The sequence below is a fragment of the Pipra filicauda genome, unplaced genomic scaffold, assembly GCF_003945595.2.
Source record: "Pipra filicauda isolate LSUMZ 115617 unplaced genomic scaffold, ASM394559v2 scaffold196_size3971931_pilon, whole genome shotgun sequence".
NCBI classification, from domain to species: domain Eukaryota; kingdom Metazoa; phylum Chordata; class Aves; order Passeriformes; family Pipridae; genus Pipra; species Pipra filicauda.
In genome coordinates, this window is record NW_024104305.1 from 2,181,224 (window position 1) to 2,203,420 (window position 22,197).

General features: G+C 35.2%; 1 protein-coding gene across 8 annotated transcripts in view; it reads left to right on the forward strand.

Annotated features, from left to right (window-relative positions):
• MARCHF1 (membrane associated ring-CH-type finger 1) overlaps window positions 1-22,197 on the forward strand; it is a 233,935-nt gene that overhangs the window by 141,570 nt on the left and 70,168 nt on the right. For 4 of the 8 annotated variants that reach the window (XM_027745752.2, XM_039380515.1, XM_039380516.1 and 1 more), the window contains one exon: window positions 1,020-1,159. The exons of the other annotated variants lie outside the window; for them this stretch is intronic. In XM_027745752.2, coding sequence (XP_027601553.1) covers window positions 1,058-1,159 — 102 coding nt within the window. In that variant the 5' untranslated portion in view covers window positions 1,020-1,057. The remainder of the gene's footprint in view (window positions 1-1,019; window positions 1,160-22,197) is intronic. 8 annotated transcript variants of the gene reach the window in all.

Consider the following 22,197-nt stretch of genomic DNA (forward strand, 5'->3'; position numbering starts at 1 on the left):
ATTCAGTGACATTACATAGATGCTACTGTGCCATGTAAGGTCTTTAGCATTATTGTGTGTATGTTCCAGTTTTATTCAACCTAATGCTAACCCTGTTTGGAATACTAGGCACTCAATCTGGTAGGTTAATCTTTTTGTTTATTATGTCTTATGATGGTACAGAGTAACAAGTTTTAAATTAAAAGCATTATAAGCAACCAGATTAGAAATTGCTTCAGACGTGGAGAATAAAATAGCCCAAAGTTATTCTTTGTAATTAATTAGCAAAGTTTTGCACTGAATACCTCTATTACCAATTTCAAGTGGGAAAAATTAGATTGTGAACTTTTAAACATGTTTATGAAGGCTTCTTACACTCTAAACCCACACTTTAGTAGTGCTGCATTTCCCAAATGTGTTAGTGTTATTTAGAAGGTATTTTTTTATTGTTACAAACTAAAAAATAAGTTTGCATGCAATTTACAGTTGGCACATAGCATTTATTGCTGTTGTGAATATATTACTTTTTGCTATTTACAATGCATCCTAATGAAACACTTCAAGATGAACCAGGTATTCTAGTGTGTCTGAGCATAAATACACATTTGTATGTTCTTACACTGTTGATTCACGCTTAATATTTGCTACTGCTTTAGGGCTGTTTCTAGTTATTTCAGGGAATGTGGGGTTTTGTGTCCAAATGCTATATGTTTTTCAGGATGGTGCTAGTCTCACAGTTATTTTGTAATAAAATCCCTCTAAAATAACACTTTTTAAATTAAAGTGACAACTTGATTTAACAGGGAAAGAAGGCGCTGCATTTGCTGACACTAGAATGGTATTAATGCATGTAAAGTGTGCTGCAAGTGCATAGCTCTTTTCTAACCTGCAGGGTATCACTCTTCAGATGTTATTTTAAAAATTGTTTATTAACTTGTTCAGATATAACTTAAAAAGTTGTTGTTAAAGGCATGCATCCAGAGACATGCACACAATGATTTCAAAGTGTCAATGTTTCAGGGAATCTAAATTATTTTCAGAATTTCAGAAATTGAGAAGGGATAAGTGGAAGGAGAAAATGTTGGGCTGGTGCCAAGCGATAGCTCGTAACCCTCACAGACTTCCAAACAGCACAAGAACACCCGAGGTCTCAGGTGATGCTTCACATAACTCTTCTTTGGTGAGTGAAAAGTTGCATTTCATGATGGTGGCATGCTCAGATGAACTTCAGAGGTGTTACATTTAATTTATTTTAAAAATTGTCCTGTTTGCCATTGCTTGCATTGCCTCAGTGTGTGAAACCCTTTGATATTTACTCTTTCCATTTGCTTTTTTTTCACCTTTTTGTTATGCATGGTCCATTCTGACTTGCATGCCGTCTATAAATCGATATTGGTGTTTTGTGAATGGTAAAGTCTTTAAGCAGGAGATGACCTAATATGGATTACTTACATTCTTTGTGATTTTAATCAGTGCTATGGCATTTGGTCCCTGATGAATACAGATGGATAATATCTAAAGGTACCTCATTTGCTCTTTGTTCCTGGCTGTAACAGGAACAAAGTATAGTATGTCTAAACTTGTGTTAGATGACTGGATTTTAAAATTATTTTCATATCTTAAACATGGTGTTGCAAGTGATGGTTGAGATAGCATGCAGAGCTAGTGATAGTAGATGTTCAGCAATGTAAAGTTGACAGTTTACATAGTGGAGTTAATGTGAATCATATGAAATTCAGTAAAGTTACTCATTGATAAGAATTTTAACCCTGCAGTTTTTGCTCATTGAAATAAAACCACTTGCGTCAGTAGACCTCCGCAGGTGAGTAAGAACTGATACTTGTATGTAAAGGCTTCAAACTGCCGTGCATCTAAGAGAAAAAAATTGTTTACTTGTCTACTTGTTTTAATTCAACTGACTTTTTCATACTACAGCAAGACTGATTATTTGAAACATATTCAGTTAAATATGCCTGCTCCAATTTGATTAGTAAGTGTAAAATAGGCACTATATTTTTCTATCCTAAGAAGCATGAGTGATCAGGAAGTACTACCCTCCAGTTGTTGAAACATGGCCAGGATGACATTTAAGCCGAAAGGTGAATAATTATTCCTAACCGCTGATGAAGTGTGCTATTCCAAAGAATTATAAATAAAGAGACAGTGGTCTGCTTGAAAGTTGTTGAAGTTTTGGTGAAAAAAAGCCCATACTTAATGTGGCAAAATTATTGCGTTCAAAGGTGAATTATATAGAATGTAAGTTTCTGCTACAGAAGAGAACACAAAATGGGTAGCATTAAAAGTGGAAGATTTTGTAGTTTACTGTATATCCTAGATTGTTAGTATAGCTCACCTTCATCTAGAATACTTTAAGAGAAGGGTTCACCTGAAAGACAACACAGTCATTGGTCACAGCCAACATGGCCTTCATGAGGGAAAAGTGCTGCTTATCCAATCTGATTCCCTTTTATGACAAGGTAACCCACCTAGCTGATCAAGGGAAGCCAGTTGCTATAATCTTTTTGGATTTCAGTAAAGCTTTTGATACTGTCTCTCACAGGATCCTTCTGGACAAACTGTCCAGCACACAGCTGGATAAACACATCATGTGGTGGGTGAGCAATTGGCTCACAGGTCAAGCACAGAGGGTAATAGTGAATGGGGTGACATCAGACTAGTATCTTGTCACTAGTGGGCTTCCACAGGGCTCCATCTTTGGCCCTGTGCTCTTCAACATCTTCATAAATGACACAGGACTGGAAGGGATAGTTTGCAAAACTGGGAGGTGTTGACTCCCTCAAAGACAGGGAGGCCCTGCAGAGTCATCTCAACAAATTAGAGGATGGGCAATCACCAACCATATAAAGTTCAACAAGAGGAAGTGCCAAATTCCGCACCTGGGCTGGGGCAGGCCTGGATGTACCTACAGACTGGAAAATAAGATGTTGGAAAGCAGTGCTATGGAAAGGGACCTGTGGGTCCTGGTCAATGGGAAGTTGAATCTGAGTCAGCAGTGCCCTGGCAGCCAGGAGGGCCAACCATGTCCTGGGGGGCATCAGGCAAAGCATCACCAGCTGGCTGAGGGAGGTGATTGTCCCGCTCTGGTCTGCACTGGTGTGGCCTCACCTTGAATATTGTGCAGTTTTAGGGCATCACAATATAAGAAAGATATTCAACTTTTAGAAAGTGTCCAAAGGAGGGCAACAAAGATGGTGAAGGGCCTTGAGGGGAAGCCGTATGAGGAGCCCTCTTACTGAGGGGAAGAAGAGGGCAGGCACTGATCTCTTCTCTATGGTGATCAGTGACAGGACCCAAGGAAATGGCCTGAAGTTGTGTCAGTGGAGGTTCAGGTTGCATATTAGAAAAAGGTTCTTCACCCAGAGGGTGGTTGGGCACTGGCACAGGCTCGCCAGGGAAGTGGTCACAGCACCGAGCCTGACAGAGTTCAAGAAGTGTTTGGACAATGCTCTCAGGCACATGGTTTGACTCTTGGGGATGGTCCTGTGCTGGGCTAAGAGTTGGACTTGATGGTTCTTGTGGATCCCTTCCAACTTGGCATATTCTGTGATTCTGTGAAATTAAAAAGCAGTAATTCTATGAAAAGAGAAATTTCATGTACATTATACCCACATTTAATTACTATTACAATTTTAGTTTCACATTTAATTACTTTACTATTTAGGTATTAGTAGTAATATGAGGTATCCTTAAGGAATTGAGATATGTGGAAATTTGCATATTTTGATTTCTGCTTGACTGCTAGTCCACATTTAATTTGGTTTGATATTCCAGAGATAAGCATTTCAATATATCACATGGGATTTAGAAATGATGAACTGGCAATATAGTTCAGAATTGTTGAATCCATAAGGTTAGTATCTTTTAACCTTATTAATACTAAAACTTGTTCAAAAATAAGTTTGCGTGAAGCTATATAGACTGCTGCTTAGTTGATGAAGTGTGTAAGAAAACCAGAGATATAAACAGCTGAGGAAGATATTGTGTGTCCCTTAATGTCTATAGAATTATAATCTTCTCAACAGGAAATAAAACAGTAACATCTCTTGATGCCTGCCAAGCTTTCCTTTTCATTTTCTTTGCTTCCTACTCCTTTAACCATTGCTTTTTCTTTCCCTCACTTGTGAAGTAAATGATATTCAGTATAAGCTTTTACTTTCAATGTCTTTGCAACTTGCAGGCTGTTGACTGAAATTCCTTATTTTACTTGTGAATATTTTTAATCTGAAAACTTGTTTCAAATCAATTTTGATTTTGCTTAGTAGTCTTTGCCTTTCAATATTGAAAAATTTTCCATTAGGTTTTGAGTGAAGATACAGACTTTAGCACTGGAAAAGCAAATATAATGAAACAGCAGAAAGTAAAAAATATAATAAATTATTTGTTCTAAGGGTACAAATCCACTTCTGATGAGCTGTTCAAGTCCCTTCTTTCTGAATTAACCTTTCATTTCTCACAGCTCCTCTGTGGACCTGATTCAACTAAGGCTTTTTAAAAGATTCTCCATTTAAAAATAATCCCTAAAATGGGTATTTCACAATCCCACTTTTCCAAAGGTAAATGCAAAGAAAATTACAAAGAAGTCTCATTAATTTTTCATAAAATCGTAGAATAGGTTGGAAGGAATCTCAAGGATCATCCGGTCCTTTCTTGGCATAATCACAGTCTAGACAAGATGGCCCAGCACTCTGTCCACACAAATCTTTAAAGTTTCCAGAGATTGTTTCAAAGGCTCATTGTTCTCATTACAAAACATTTTCCTCTTGAATCTCATCTGAGTGGCCCCAAGAGTAGCTTGTACCCATTACCTCTTGCCTTTTCCTTGCGACTCCTTGGGTCGCAAGGGAGTAGCCACCTCTTTGTAGCCACCCTTGAAATATTGGAACATAATGATAAGGTCTTCCCTAAGCTTGCCTTTCTCAAGGCTGAACAAACCCAGTTCTTTCAGCCTTTTTTCACATGGCAGGCTTCCCAGTCCAATTGATGGAAAGAAATATTTTTCTCTCTTAGTGGAAGAAAGAAGGAAGCTTATGGAGTAGGAAGCAGGTTATGATCATTAACAAATAGTTTTTTTCATTACATGGGTAAATGGAATACTGAACAGCAGCACAGGAAATAATACAAAAGAAATTGGCTCACTAAAATATTTAAAGAGTTTGATCAAGTCAGTTACACCATTTCCCTCCCCACGGCCACTTTCTCACTCACCTTCTGTGGAATGGGGAAGAGAAGCAGAGCAGAAAAGTGAGAAAAATCATGGGTTAAGATAAAGACAGTTTAATAGGCAAGGCAAAAGCTACAAATGCAAGCAAAATGAGGAATTTATTCACTGCTGCCCATGGCCAGGCAGGTGTTTAGCCATCTCCAGGAAAACCAGGCTCCATCATGCAAAATGGTTACTTGGGAAAGCAAACACCACTCTGAATGTTTCTGCTTCCTCCTCCTTCTTCTTTCAGCTTTATATACTGATCATGACAGCATAGAGTAGGATTTATCCCTTTGGTCAGTGGGGTTCAGCTGTCCTGGCTGTGTTCCCTCCCAGCTTCCTTGCTGGTGGGATGGGATGAGGAGCAGAAAAGGCCTTGATGTAAGCCTTGCTTAGCAATAACTGAAATGACCCTATGTTATCAACACTCTTTCCAGCAAAAATCCAAAACATAGCCCTAGCTACTATGATGGAATTTAACTTTATTCCGGCCAAAACCAGTACAGGTTTTCCTCCAGTGATGATAAACTGAGAAGCTGGGGTTTAACTGTAAGTTATGCTAACTGTGTGAAAGTTCTGAATAGTGTAGGTATGATGTATCACTAGATGATCTTTAAAGGTCCCATCGAACCCAAACGATTCCTTAAATCTATGATCTTTATATAAACCCCCAAATTTAATTTCAGAACAAGAAAGATCTCCTGATCTGAGTTTGAGGTCTTTGGCTGCCTGATTTCCCTCAAGGTAATGTAATTCCTTGGTGAAAATTCTATGAAATAGGGTCCATCTAGGTTTCCCTTAGCAGTGTAAGCCTTGAATTTTTAATCTGACAGGGAGTGAGGGGATGTTTAAAAATTTAATTAAAATTTAATTTTAATTTGTTATAGAAAAACTGTGTAATTTAGTACTCAAAAACTAGATGTAAGAAAAGAGTAGTTATCTAAGAATATGGAGTTGGTTTCATCTGAATTATTTTCTTATTTGTATACCTATTAAGTAGATTTTATTAATGAGGCTGCAGAACCAACTAGGAAATCCACAATATTATTCCTACAAAATTTTCTATGGACAGTGCTATTAGAAATCTAGTAGTGACTTTAATAGTAGCCAAACAATGTGTATCTGTGAGTGAAACTGTGGGAGAGATTTAACAGAGAAATGTAATTTTAAAAAGTGCAGAATTATTCACCCAGTATAATGAATTATATGATGTCCCTTAATATCTGTTTATGTTAAAGTTATGGAAACTGTTCCTTGTAATGTAGATGTTCCACATCCTTCTGCGCAATGTTGCATGCGCCCCACAGGGCATTTGTTTTAACTATTTATTGCTTTCTAATTTACAGGATCAGCCTAAGCTGTCAGTGGCCTCAGAAGCCATGCCACCCCAGGCCAATCTTGTTGATTTTCCTTATATTTAAAGCCAATTAGCAGTTGTAACCTTGGTTACCATCACCTTCTATGTTCTCACCACGAATGTAAAGTTGTTAAGAGTTCATTTGTGTTTCTTCCCTATGCATACAGAAACAATTAGAGCAGGGTAGATGTAGGCCCAAAGCTTTTGGGTAAGTCTCCCCCAGTGCTCAGTTTCTTCCCCCGTGCATATCAGCATCATTTAATTATTTAAGAGCAGGGCAGATGTGGTCAAGTTTTTTCTTATTTGAGCAGTGATTTCAGTTAGGCTTTCCCTGTCAGAGGCTTAAAATGGCAGTCCTCACTTAAAGAATTTTCATTTCACTTTTTCTGACCAAAAACACATATTGTACTAATATAACTTTGCATTTGTAGACACAAAAATAAATATCGGAGAAAAAAAATAAAGGTTACCTGAATGCTGGCATCAGTAAGACAATAAGTTTTTATTATTGTCGTTATTACTATTGTTATTGTTAAAACAAAAACTGGTATTGTTTTTGTTGATCATATTATATTGTAATGTTTTACTTAGCTTTATAGCTAAAATTATATTTATGTTTTCTAGGTGTTAGAGATCTGCATTTGCTATCAGTGAAATTTGCAAGAAATTATTTTCTGTAGATAAAATTACTATAAGAGGACATCAACATAAAATATTTGTTAAATATCTGTGTTACTGTTTGAATAGATTGTATACAATCCTTTATTCTTTTCTCAGAATATTTCATGCATCTTGTTTCTCATAGCAACATGTGTTCTCAAGACTCTTTCAAACCTATTTCATATAAATTATCCATAATTTTTTTTTCTATATAGTTAAAGCTGTCTCATTAGTCTTTTTCACTTAGGAAAAAGTGTCATTTCAGTGTAGAATTTTTTTTGACTGAAAGTGCAAGAAATTATTTTTCTAGCAATTTTTGATACGTTCATAAAATCTTAGATTTAGTTTAAAGTGTGTAAAACTCCAGGTTGTATGATGCTGGGTTATAGATACTGAAACAAAGAGGGGATTGGCAGATCACCTGTTTTCTGTCTGGGAAGTGAGTTCTAGAAAATGAGAAAATCAGACAGGGCCAAGTAATTAACCTAAGTTTTTTATAAGGTGAAATGGGTTATTCTCATTCTGGCTCAGTGAAGCCTTCAGTTCCATCATTAACTGAACACCTTCACTATAGTGGGGAAGTCAAGATAGGAAGCATCAAAGAAATGTCTCTGCTCTTTCATTTATTGCCAAAGTAATACTAGCAAGGAGAGCTTTGAAAGCCCATCATGTTAAAAAAAAAAAAAGAAAAGAAAAAAAAAAGGTAGTGGTAGAAGATGATAATGCAACTTTATCTTATTTAAAGTCTCAAGGTAATACTAAATGTTTAAGTTGAATTGCAAGTTTACTTATTCCCATTCCTGAGGATTCCTAATTTTTGTAAAGTATTTTGCTGTCTAATACTTGAATTACAAGACCCCAAAACAGTTTAAGATCTTTACTGTGCTGACTGCTACAGCTTGTGTAACTCAGTTCTGTAAGCAGAAATATGTATGCACAATTTGTTTGAATAGTGTATACTAATATCATTTGCATGCTCAGGGGGAAGTATGTGCATGTAAGTTTGTGCAGTGTATATATATATATTTCAACCTTGCTAGTTTAAATTGTACTAATCATATAAGTTTGTGCTGTTTCTGCAACACGATTCATCCTCACTGTGAAGTGGTTTGCAAAGTAATTATTACTGCAAAATATAATCCAAAATTTATACTTTACAGGAAAATAGAGTTGTACATGTGCACAGGCCATTTCATGCATTCATGTTAGCACATAAGTTTTGCTACAGACAGGGCTGGAAGAGGAAGAAAGTAGTAAAGTTACAGGGAGCTGTATGTCTCCCTAGATGCATTCCTAATGTATTCTTCTTGTTTTCTATCCTCACTAAAAGTCTCCCCAGCACTAAAAAGGCTTTGGTGTTGGTTTTGTGTCACAGGAGGCTACACAGTGCACCACACCTGCAGCTGGCTGTTCTTTCAGTGCAATGCTACATCAAAGTGTTGTGGAGCCATTTCTGCCCACGTTCAGCTCCATCTTCCAACCAAGCTGTGGGGTGATTTTCCTGCAGCATATCAGGGGTGTCTTGTGAGCACCTAGACTGGGTAGAGACTGCTTGAGTCGTCATTGCAGTTCTCTGTTGTTCTTCCTCTTATCTAATAGAGAGGTGCTGTAGCATGAAAGATTAAGTAGGGCCTCTTGCAATCTGCAGCATGTATGAGTTTCCCTTTTTATGAGATTTTGATGGAGGACTGAGGTAGGAGAAGGTCTGGGGAGAAATCAGACCTTCAAGTAAAAGATAACCTTTATAAGTGGATTCTTCCAAAAATACTCGGTGGGAAGATTCTGAAATCTAATGTTGTCTCTCTGTTTTCCAGTTGGCAGTGTCACTGAATACTTGCCATTGCAACTGGAATTGTAGTGTCTCCTTTAAACAAGGAACAGAAAGTGTTAGAGTGCTGAACTGAAGCAGAAAAAGAATCATCATGTAGGTTAAAGCACTGACTTGTGTTTTATGTAACTTCTATGTAAGTTTGTGAAAGCCATTTCTACTGTATTATTTCACCTCATTAGTGTGAACTAATGAACAGTCAGGATGAAATTTCACTTAAAACTGTAAGGTGCTTAAATCCTGTAGAGATAAAGGTGTTAGACCTATCCTGGTTGATAGTGGAAGGATTAAAAAACTCTGAATAATTAATACAAGGGAAGAGGATAAAGTATGGCAGAAGACCTAATTTCTTTCTCGAAATGAATCAACAGATAGGCTGCAGTTTAGTGTTTGTTCCACAGGAGATAACAGCTTGAACCAGGTACCCTGCTGCAAGCTCAGAGGTCTTAGTTCAAATCTCAGTCTTGGAAATGCCAGTCCTGTCAATTTAATTAAAATGGCTATGTGGTCAAGGATGGCCATATGTGGATACTGACCATATGACTTCTGTTGACTCTGTTTACAGAGAAAGAAAACTGCATGTGACCTTGTTAGGCTAATTACATCTGGGGTTAATCTTATATTCCCTCCCCCTTGACCTTTCATAAAGTATGAGAAGGGAGTAATAGAACGAGATTAAGAAGGGGAAATTTAGACTGAAGGTAAAGAGCATACTCTTGCTAATAACATGTCCTAGGCTGCTATGTGATTTTATGTTTAGGGTTACAGGAATCCCACGTCTGTGATCCTTGAAATGTGAAATGGAAACATTTGCCCACGATATTTGTATTAGCTTTTTTTCCATCTCTGATTTTTTTGTGCATGTAGGGTTCTTTCCTATTTCTAAAGGAAATATGTCCTAGATTTTCTTGCCCTGCTAATTCTTTTGGAAAAATCAATGACACGAATGGTACAACTTCTGTACCAGATCAGTTGACTATGATTTGTCTAATGATTAAACATTGTTTAAATAGAAGTGTTTGTATTTCATCCTTTGTGAAGATCTTTTTTTTTTTTGATAAAGCATGTTTGCTATTTCTGTGTCTCATATTTCAATTTTTTTCCTCTTTTTCAATCTGCATTGACCCTATTTACTTCTTAACCACATAGGTTGCAATTTCTATAACTGAGGTATTGTTTTTTTATAAGGTATTGTATATAGATCTTAGGTTTGACCCACCTTACATTAAGAGGAGAGGCACCAAATAGTTTTAGCATTTTTATATCCAAAAGTTAAACACTAGTTCTTTTCATGATGGATGGGGAGAAAAATAGTGATTTTTTTTCCTGCAACTTTTTCTCTTTTCTGTTGTTTTGAAGAAACAAAATTTTATGATGTGCAGTATAATCATGATCTGACAGAAAAAGATGAAAAGTAAACTAAAATTGACTTCACAGATGTATTGATATTACAAAGAGGAGGTCTTGTTTTCCCTTTATTTTCTACTTATGCAGAAATGATCCAGTTAAATTTTGGGAGGTGTTTGTTATTCTTAGCTTTAATATGGTATTTATTGTAGCACAAGAAACATGTTCTAAGTTGCAGTGGGGTATGCTCATGTGTGTAGTCTACGCTTTTATTTTTCAGGCTATAAATGCCTCATTCTATCAGTATGTAAATGTGATAATAAATGTATTTTGAGTTTTATTACTAAATTAGAATACTGCACCTTTTTTTCTGCTGTGAGAGAGAGATTTTCATCCTATACATATGTTTGATTTTTTTTTTCATTTAGAATCATAGATCATTTGAGTTGGAAAAGGTCATTGAGTCCAGCCATAAACCTAACAGGGCCAAAATTAAAAGTTTCCCCAAACAAGTAACGTTTCTGTCTGTTTGGGCTATTCTTCTTTAATATTTACTAAGATACTAAAAGCAGTTCTAGGAAGGCTTTGGTTTTGTTTGTTTTAAGATTAGGTTTCTAAAATGTGTATGAAAAAACCATGTTAAAAATTCTTACTTGAAAATGTAGTTGACTATAAAATATTTGAATTTAAAATGATTATGTCATTTTTCTAAGAACTTTTATTCCTTCCACATAAATTAATGAGGTAGCTTAGAGCAATTTTGCTTCCCTTTCCTTCCTATGTTTAAAATATTAAAAAAGGATCAAAAATGTGAAGGAACAAATACCAAGGGTAAAAAAATAAATTGAAAGATGTAGAAGATTGGATTCATTCCATGCAATCCCATTTTACTCTTCCTGGGTATAATTTGGCTCCTCACAGTGTTTGGAGTCCCAGACAAGAGTCTATTGGGGGCAATCTTTTTTGTCAGTCAGTCCACAGTTGGTGTTTTCAGTACAACCATTGGAAAAAATATATAAGGGAAACACCTAAATGAGGGGAAAGGTGCATTTTGGAAGAAAAGTGATTGGAAAAAAAGCACATTTACTGAAAAGGCTATTAATTTGAACTTGTGTTTTCCCTAGACAAAGAACCCCCTCAAAACAAGCAAACAGTAGAAAAATCTCCAACCTGAAATAGCCGCTCCTTGTATTTCATAGAGCAGCTGTTGAGTGCAGGCTCTGACTAGTGTAAGTTTGAAGGTAGGCAGAGTAAATTCATGTGCAGTGAAATTTACAGTAACAAGGTGATCGAACAGGAAGCATGTTGATGTTGGTCCATCTAATGACAAACTCACTGTAGATGAAGACCACAGTGGCAGTAGAGATGCTTCTGAGGGCTCCCAAGGTACTCTGTTGATAAACTGGAGTGTGGTACATGAAAACTGTAGACTCAGACTTCTTGTTTAGTGAAGAAATATAATTTTACCTATTCAGATTTAGGCATATGCTCTTCTTAGTAAGTGACACTAATTTAGACTACAGTAGTTCCTGATGCTGAAATAATTGAATTAATTTTTATATTATGAAAACTTGCATTTATTCAATCATGTTTGATGTTTGTTTTCTCTGGGTAATATTATTTCAGCATGTGCTAATTGCTTAGTGTAATCTTTGTATTCTATAAATATTAATGTTCGTGAAATGTTAATAACAGCTGATAAAAACAAAATGCAGAAAAATGAGCAATTCTATTAATAAATTTAAATTATTTTATAATTGCATAGATAATTACTAAATTATCAAAATATCAATAATTTTGCGTGTAGAAATACAGTAGTATGAAATGGATTGAGTATTTTATACAGACTAAGTATAATTTCCCTTCAGCTTTGTTGCTGTTGTAGGTTCAGGCCATTTTATTTAAAACTGAGGTTATAAAATCCTGAGGATCTGATCTTGTGGATAGCCAATTCAAGGTAGTTATGTCATTTTAACGAAGTGCTAATCTCCCAGTACTTTAAATGTCTAATGATGCTGCCTATCTGTAAATCCTCGTCTGTAGTCAAAAGAGGTGTTTTCCAAAAGTATAAATGTAAAATTTGCTTTTAAATCATTGTTTTGGGATTTCAGTAAAAATGGGCTGACTTTTAGAGGCACCAATAGAAAGTATAAGTTTACAATATCTGAAGCGATGCATCTCTGAGTTGATGATTTATTAAAGTGTGATTTTAGGTGCAAGATCTAATTTAGATAGCATCAAATTATCTGTGGTTACTGAAATCAAGGTCTTACACTGGAATTTTTTGAAACAATGAGAGGGTGATTTAGGCTGAACTTTTTTTTTTGTTCTGTAAAGGAGAATGAAAATAAAATGAGGAAGATAATGGAGGAAAAATAGGATGAAAAGTGAATTCTATATAAATACAGATGTCAACTCCACATTGATAAGTATCTTTTACAACTATGAGTTCACTTGTTCTCCAAAAGAAATTTTATTTGTTTCCAAATGCTTTATCACACCATATCCACAGTTCACCTTGGCTTATGTATTAAGCAGTATCAATTAGCTGAGCATTCACTGTGTTGAGTCTTCCAACTGAGTGCGTTGTTTGTGGTATTCTGTGGGTGTCTACCCTTTTAGCATGCAAGTATGTTTAAGATACAATGTAAAAAAAATTGGAGCATCCATCATTAATCTGCTGTTTTTGAAGATTTGTTCTAAGGAAACAAAAAAATTAGTTTTTACATACACCATCATTGACAGGAATCACAAATAGTCATCTTGCTTCTGATTTCAGTATTTTAATCACTGGAACTTTGATTTTTCCTGCTTGATCTTGAATGTTGATCATATTTTCTTTCTCAACATAGACACAGAGAATATACAGTATAACAATGTGGTTTTTGAAAAACCTTTTTTTCCATGGCTCCAAAGAAGTGATTAAAAGACAAAGAATTCTGCGAGGTGTAACAGTAAAATTTGGCTTTAATGCTACAAGTCACCTAAAAGATTTTTGTTTAACGTGTACAAAAAGCTTTCATGTATTCCATGTCCGTACATAGGGTTGAATCAAGAAATGCAAACTCCAGTACCATCTTGAAAGTATGGTCTGTTCTTCTTAAGAAAAAAAAATATCTTTTTACATGAGTTTTCTTAGTGAGTTCAGATATGAAAAATACTCAGCATTATTTAAAAAATCCGCTTTTGCGACGTAAGTTACTACTTACATTATTATCTTCTATCCCTTGTTCAGATGTTATTGGTAGGTTTTTTTAGAAAGAGGAAACAAGGTGAATCACTGCATTCTTAAACCACTGCAGCATCATGTTGCTGCTCCACAGTGTCCTTTCTGTCACTGTAGTGTGGAAAATACTGTGATTGCAAGTTGTATGGGGCTGCAGGAGAGACTGGTGCATGGCTCTTTCTGCATAAAGTTGTGAATACACTGCCCTGAATTTAAACTGGCATAAAGATCTTGTCTGTCACTCGCAATTTCTTCAGAATTTATTAATATGATAGAGGTTAGGTGTAGGTAGGTTGTTTTTTATATTTTTCAACTTAGTTTTTAGCATTTGAAGAACCATTTACAAAGAGATACTTTTTAAACAATGTGGATTACAGTAGCATGAGTTAATGCTTTGGTCAGTCTGTGCCTGCCATGGAAAATGCTTTGCTTATCAGCTTCTCAGATGCATGAGATGTGCAATTAGTGCAGCAATTTTGTATATTTATTCTGAATTCAAAGTGGTTAGTAAAACAATTGGTTTCTTGCAGATAAAAAAACTAATTGAAAGCAATTTAGTTTTGTACATGAGAGAATTCAACATGGTTTGGTTATCTATGTATTTATTTTTGGGAGGCAATTAACTGCATAAAGGCCACTCAGAATGGGAGGATATGTTTGTGCATATCTATGTATCCGTGCATTCAGAAGTGACTTACAAAATGTCTGCATTAAAAATGTATTTTGGGGTTCAGAATGTACTTTAATTAAAAAAAAAAATCACTACGAATGCTTTGAATCTCCTTGTAATGAGGTCTGTACACTATGAAATCTCTGATGCCATGCTTCATGATGTATTTTTCTGCTTTTTCTGTCTGATTACAGATTCTAGGCAGAAGATAAGTTTTATAAATAAAAAACATGAGATAAGAAAATGAGAATCCTTGTGATACAAAGGAGTAATGTAAAGTTTTGCAGTTTTTGTTTTAGTTATGAAGAAACATTTCATAAACCATTCAATTGTCTTGGACTGATTGCAGCCACCAAGAAATGTAACCGCTTCATTTATTAGCTGAGTGTTTACATTATTCCATTAGCCATCTGAAGCTGCTTCAAGGACAAGATGGTGATGATGATTATGATTTTACTATTATTAATAATAATATTAATATTCATATTATTTTTCACATGATTAGCATTATTATTTCAATAATATAAAATTTATATATACTTTGGGAAAGGACAAATATTTCCATATCAGCCACAAGAATTAAGTTTCCTGTGCCATGATAAAGAATGAGGAGAGAAAATACATTTTACATATTTTTTTTTCCATCCATGGGGTGTGCAAGGGAGTCAGCAGTGTGAAACTGAAACCAGGACAATTACACACTCACTACTTTGCCCTTCAACCCTAATGCTAAATGAAGTCCAAGACCCAAGACTAAGAAATGATGGCTTTTTAAATACATTGTTTAGAAAGCTGAGAGTGAAAAACAAATGTATTCCAGTGTATTCGATCTGTAGGTAATCTTCAAGACAATACAAAAAAAAATAGATTCAGAAGGATGTCTGTGAATAACATGTCTGCTCAAGAAAGGTTATTAGTTTTCTCTAATAGCCTTCCAGTCACTGCCTCAGGATTTGGATGGCCTGAGATAGTTATATTAATGGAAACAGTGTAGTTGAAACTGCTTTATAATCCTCAGTAAAACCTATGCTATCAAGAGATTGCTGTGATGAAACATTCACAACCATGAAGCTGTTTTTGACATTCATGCAACTGCTGTTTTCTTGGAAACATGTATTTTTGTATTGTGTAAGGCTCACTAAACTGAACTAAAAATGAATTTTGCTTTGCTGTGGAAAAAATAAATTTATTTTTTAATAAAAGTCCAGTAATTGTTGAGTTTCTTTGCTTAAAAAAAGTTTTTTGTAAAATTTAATTGATGTTTAGGTATAAGTTTTCAGATTTTTTCTAGGTTCTTGTTTTAAATAGTAAAAATTAAAACCTTTCAGTACATTTTGAACTTTAAAATCACATTCAGAATATATATGTTACATTGTCCTTACTGTTTTCTTCCATGTCCCATCATGTAATACATTCTCAGGCGTGCAAATCTTTCTTCCCCGGACCTAGTCGTCTTTTCAGTTAGGAGGAAGTTTTTGCAGGGTTTGGTCTTTCAAATTTCAGAACCTCAGAAATGGACAGCATAGATGTCTTGGGGGAGAGAGGGAGGAAGAGGGGAAGATTTTAAAAACACTTTTATACTCTTTAACCTTTCACCTCTCCAACCATGCATAAATTTTCAATGTACTTCAACTCACAGATGTGCTGTTTTTAAGATGAATACATTTTTAAATGAACCTCATTTGTAATTAAAGCTTAAATACTACGTTAGAAAAATTTTTGTTCTGATTTGCAAAATCTTATCTAACATTCAGATTAGAATAGGTTTGGGCAAAACCAATATGCATAAAAATCAGTTGTAGAAGGTTCAGTGATTAAAGTTTCGTGGCTGATTTTTATGGTGCACTCAACTCTTTCTTACCTGAGTAGTCATCTTGGTTGTGAGATGGTAATCATACTAGTTAATGCTTGGTGAGTTAAGAAGAGAAATCTAACCATTTTAGTGATATAGAAAAGCATCTTTTCCAATGGATAGGGTAAGTAAGCATGTTCATAACAATATTCCTTAACCAAGATTTGTTGAAAGTGTGTCTCTAAAATACATATATACATGTGAATTGAGGGGGGAGAAAAGCTAAATATACTTGGACTTACCTGGAGTACCTTTTTTTTTTAATTCCTTTTCCCTATTTCATTTATCTCACCCCTTGCAGTAGCACTGAGCACATTAACAAAGAAAATTAACTTTTCATACTGCCATGAGTTGTGATCTTGTCAGATCTTGTAAGATAAGCCAACCTGGGCCTAATCAGTATTTTAGAGATCCACAGGGTGCAAAAATGTAAGTTGGCAAAATAAGTTGCTCTTCTCTTGTCAAGATTTCTTTGTTTCTTTTTTTTTTTTTTCTAGTAGATGTTATTCTTGTGTAGTTTTTAGTTTATCTTTTTCAGGTGCATTGTTTTGAAAATGCAAATCATGAAATTCCACTATTCATCGCTCAATTTTTGGACACACAGCAGTTACTTGAATTTGCTTGTTGCTATACTGAGTAGTGGATACAACTTTTAAATAAGCACTTAAGAGTGTAAAATATTAATATTAAGTAGCATGCAAATATGTTTGTAATTCTAATTATGTTTACTTCTTGCTATAGCTGTAAGCATAATACCTTTATATGAGGCATACACTATATTTTTGGTGTTAAAGGATGCTACAATATGACAGAAGTTAGTATTATTCACTCTGCTCCTAAAAGTGAAAAAATTGTGCTGCTATTGGAATTGTTTTTCTGTTTTGTCAGTGTTGAACAATGAGAAAGCAATAATGAAATTCAAATGTAAGAGCTTCACATCTATCTCCACCTAAAAAAGGTGAACATAAAAATGGCCATGTCTCCTTCAAAAGCAAATGATGCTGGTAGAAGAATTAAAATATTTCTGTGACATGCTCCCCCAAACTAAAGAAGGGATATTTAACAGCACATGATAAAAGTGTTTTATTTCATTAATTTCACCATTTACATTTCTTTCAATATCCATTGAACATTAACTTTTAACATTGACTAATTTCTCTGGCAGAGTTCCAATGTTTAATTACTGGATTGTGTAAAGATCTACTGCTTGTTACTATTAATGAAATCTCTGGGCTCTTACTGAGATGCATATTGAAATACATTATCAAATCTTATATGGGTTTAGAAAGAGTGCCCTTTATGCCTCTTTCATAGACCATATTAAAAAATTACAAGAGTCCGAGAGGCCTAGCATGTATTTGCTGTTTCTGTACAATTTTGAGGCTGTGTGAATTTTACAAAGGAAAAAATCATTGTCACTTACTGATACTATCTCCAAAATTATTTCCTCTACCCCTTTGACAGTCACAATTAAAAAAATTAATCTCAATGCTTTAAAAAAATTTGTTCTTGTGGGAAGGCTAAAGAATGTTAAATACTTTCAAAAGCATTTCAAGCAGAGTGCTACTCCTAATTTCAGGTTTCCCTATAATGGATTCCAAATAACCAGAGCAGGAGGAAATCTGTCAGCACATTCACAGGTGGTGAAAAACTAGTTGAATGGAGGAGGAGAAGGTGTCAATAACTGTTCCATTTTGGCAGATCCCACTGTTCAATGCAGTCTTGGTGCTGTGTGTAGTCACTTCAGGAATGAGAGGCAAGGACATCAGGATGAGTAGTCAGAGTGCTCCCCCAGGATTCTCACCTAGGCATGTGTGTGTTTGACTTTCAGCTTCATAGAGGTTACTGTTATGTCACTTGCACTATTGTTTGCAAGGGATAAAAGAAGCAGCTTTTCTTGGGCTGATGACTTTGTGATTGAGGAATTTGAGGAAGGAGCTTGGAAGTTCAGTGTAAATAAAAATTGCCGACTTTAGTATAGAAATGAAAAAAAGATTTTTTTTAATTTTTTTTTTTAGTATGAAAGTGCTGAATGTGTTTGGAGGATGGTTTTGGATTAAAATTTAGGCAAGATTTTTTGAGTTTTGAGGATGCTTAGGCAGAAAGGTTTTTGCAAGCAGGGCAGAAACTTTGGAGGAGTAGTTTGTCCTTGAATATCACTTCTTGTAAAGGTTTCTCTGAATAGATGAAGAAAGATGTTAAATTCATATTTTTGTACCCAGGTTAGTTCTTTAGGTACTTGGCAGTAGAGTTTGCATAAGCAAAGTTTATAAACTAAAAGATTATTAATTCTATTTGAAGACTGGTCTTCCATGGTCGCTAAAAGACTGATCCTGTCTTGTTTTTTCTGTAAATTCAGCAGTGCAGAATGATCATATTGTATTTCAAAAGTAATTGATGTGCCTCACATAACCTGATTTTGGGATGCTTCAGCATTGTATATCATTTACAGTGCTTTAGATTCTTTGGCATTGTGTGGTACACTTATCTGAAAGTCAAATCTTTATTTTGGTATGGGACAGAATTTGGCCATAATTTATGCAGACCCTCTGCGATATCTAGGCACTGTAACATTTGCTAGGAATTGAGCTTTCTGCTTTAACTCCCATAGTCTGATCTAAGTCTTGTCCTCAGCTTCATTTTAAAGTAGTTATTTTTCTGCCTGACATATTTATATGGGAAGTAGTCTTATTTGTTTTCATGAATTAGACAGGCAGCCAAGCTACAATACAAATGTGGAAATGGCTTTATGTTTGAAGGCTTTGCTGGAATCACATGCTGTCATTGGAAGCTCTCTCACTGGAAAACCATAATTAACATTTTTTATGTGATTTTAATGTGATGAAAAGCTAAAAGGGTAGAGATCAAGATGTACAGCTGTGCAGTGAGAAAGGACTGAATACAGGCTGTATGTGAAAGCAGCAGAGAGTATTGTCAGACTAGTCCTATAGCCAGGGCTGCAGGTAGACTGTTTAGTTTACACACTTTAACTTATTTATCCCTCAGTTGGAGGCATGATTTTTTTTTTGCTAGCATTGCATAGCCAGTTCATGTAGCGTCATGAGGCAGAGTTTTTCTATGATTCTATATTTTACGTTATTTTTTCTACCTGTGCTTAATTGTGCAGTCCTTTAGCTAATATACTTGCATTTAGAAGTGTATTTTTTATTTATGCTTTCCATTAGTTGTGTGAATATTTAATTGTATCTTTTTGGTGTATTTTAAGCTAAGGTTTTTAAGAGCAATAATACATCTATAGAAATGAAATGCTTGGGTTTTATCTCCAGATCTTAAAGCACTTTTGAAATATTCAACCTGTTTTAGAAATAGTTTGGGGCTTGATATATTATGTGCTTTTTGCTGTTCTCTGTCACATAGGCATTAAAATGTATAAATGCAGGTACTTAAAAAACTATATATTTTTTAGTAATTTTATACTTATGTAATAATTTCTTGTTCTGTTGTATGCTTATTATGCAGATGTATACTAGGTTTTATAACTTCCAAGTTAAGATGTCAGGGTTCTTATTAAATATAATACTAGTTTTATCAAGTACGCAGTAAGAGATTTTAAAAAAATTATTAATTTCAGTAATTTAGTGAGCTAAAAAAAGATGTTGAGCTCCTGATAAATTGATAAATATGAATATATGCTGGGTAGTTTCATTATGTTAAAACGTCAACACTGAATTATACATAAGGCTATATCCAGCCATATGATCAAATGCCTTTTATTTAAATTAATGTAATACCTTAGTAATTTAAAAATAACACCATAAATAAACTATTTGAGTATACATTACTTCTCTTTATCATTTCTGTTTTCCAGTACTCAAGTAGTTGAAAATTAGCTAAGATACAAATTTTACATTGCTTACAACTAATGGGAAATTTACAATTCTCCCGTGGCACCAGCAAGATCATCTGTCCCAAATTCCCAAATTTATCTGTGAAAATAATGAATGATTTTTCCATATTATATGCTACTTTTTAAAGTTCAGTTAGTACAGGAATTTTCAGAGTGATTCAAGTACATGGCATTTTTGAAGAAGAAAAGTTATGGTTTTGCATTAAGGAAAACAAAACCAATTACAAAAAAAAAAAAGGTAGGAAAAGGTAAAGATTCAATTTACTAGGGAAATAAAACTAAACTTTTAAATCAATATTGTTATTTTAGTAACTCCAAGCATGCTTAGGCTGTTTGACTAAGGGTTAGGGTATGTGCAGGGTTGCTAATTCTTTTTTTCTTAAACAGAAGTTGACTTAAAAATATATCTCAGAGTTTTCAATCGTGTTCCAGGCTTCTGACAATAGGCTGGCACAGGACTCATTATGAACACTGGTGGTAACGTTCATCAGGAACATGAACATATCATCAGGTACTTTCTATTAATTCATGTATTTCCAGTGACCTCATTACAATTTTGTGACTATATAACCATGCCCACATAGCAGGATTCAATTTACTAGTGAATAAATGAAACCAATGTGATAGGCAATTTAGATTATTCAAGCTGAGGCTTTACACTGAATGTGTAGATTTGCATTAAAGCTTTTGATGTTACCGAATTGAATGGGAAGTTAAGGTGTTACTTTCTCTATTGTAACTAAAGTCTGAATGAATGACCAGTGGCACCATAGCACTGAGTTGATAAGGTAAGCAGAATGCTGAGCATAGAGAGGCGATAATACACTAATGTACAAATCTTCACGTGTCCCGCATCGCAATCTGCATCATAACAAGGCAGTATGTATCAGCGCAGCCAGTTCTGGTGTTGCAGATGCGTAACCAAGATTCTCTTAAGAAACATAAAACCATCAAGCCTTGCTTGATTTCCTTCATTTAGGGAAGACTGAAAAATGATTTTTTTCAACTTCTTACCTTATCGTATGTTGCAGAGTCATCACAATCTCATGTCAGTCATCACAATCTCATGTCCAACCCACTAGAACAGCTGAACTTGTTTATTTATTAGAGACTGTAATTTTGGTATTCTGCTAGGTTTAAGGACTGCCATGATGCATAGGCTACTGGGCGTGGTTTGGTTTGGAAGGTAAAATTTACATTGCTGTTTATAACATTGCCCTGCTGTCACTAATTAAGTGTGTTTCTCATTTCATTTCTGGTTTAGTTTGGGGGAAATCAGAGCTCTAGCAGCATGGCAGGGTTCTGTTTTGGTTTTAATGGAGTGCTCATCATTGCACTTAAATCAAATGAGGAAATCCAGTGTTATATACTATTATCAGAGCTAAATAGAATAAACAGAGACTAGATATTCACCAGTATCCTAAGAGACAGGGTTTATGGTATAGCTTGCAACTTAGATATGTTTTATATTAATATACAGGTGAAATGCATAATGTTACAAAATCAAAGTAGATGTATACTGGTGTTTGCATCATTTATGAAATTTGAATATAAAGTGGTACAGATTTTGGAAGAGTTTGCATTTAGAATTTCATTTCAACTGAACTGACAGTTGTGGAATCCTCTGTGTAGTATAGAAATTACTTGGTCACAGCACCAAACTTGACTGAGTTCAAGAAGTGTTTGGATGATACTCTCAGCTGTCCTCAGCTGCTCCTCCTACGGCTTCCTCTCAAGGCCCTTCACCTTCTTTGTTGCCCTCCTTTGGACAGTTTCTAAGAGATGAATATCTTTCTTATATTGCGGTGCCCAAAACTGCACACAGTATTCAAGGTGAGACTGCCCCAGTGTAGAGCAGAGCGGGACAGTCCCCTCCCTCAACCAGCTGGTGATGCTTTGCCTGATGCCCCCCAGGACACAGTTGGCCCTCCTGGCTGCCAGGGCACTGCTGACTCAGATTCAACTTAATGTTGACCAGGCCCCCAGGTCCCTTTCCACACTTCTTTCCAGCATCTCATTCCCCATAGTCAGTACAACTTCCTTACTTATACTGTATTTTGCATATTACATCTTACAAAATCTCTAATAACTTGTCTTGATACATGTAGTCTGAGGTCTGAGAGGGTGTACTTAGAGAATTGCTTGAGAGCAGATGGCAATAAAATGCTTGTACCATTTTACACTTC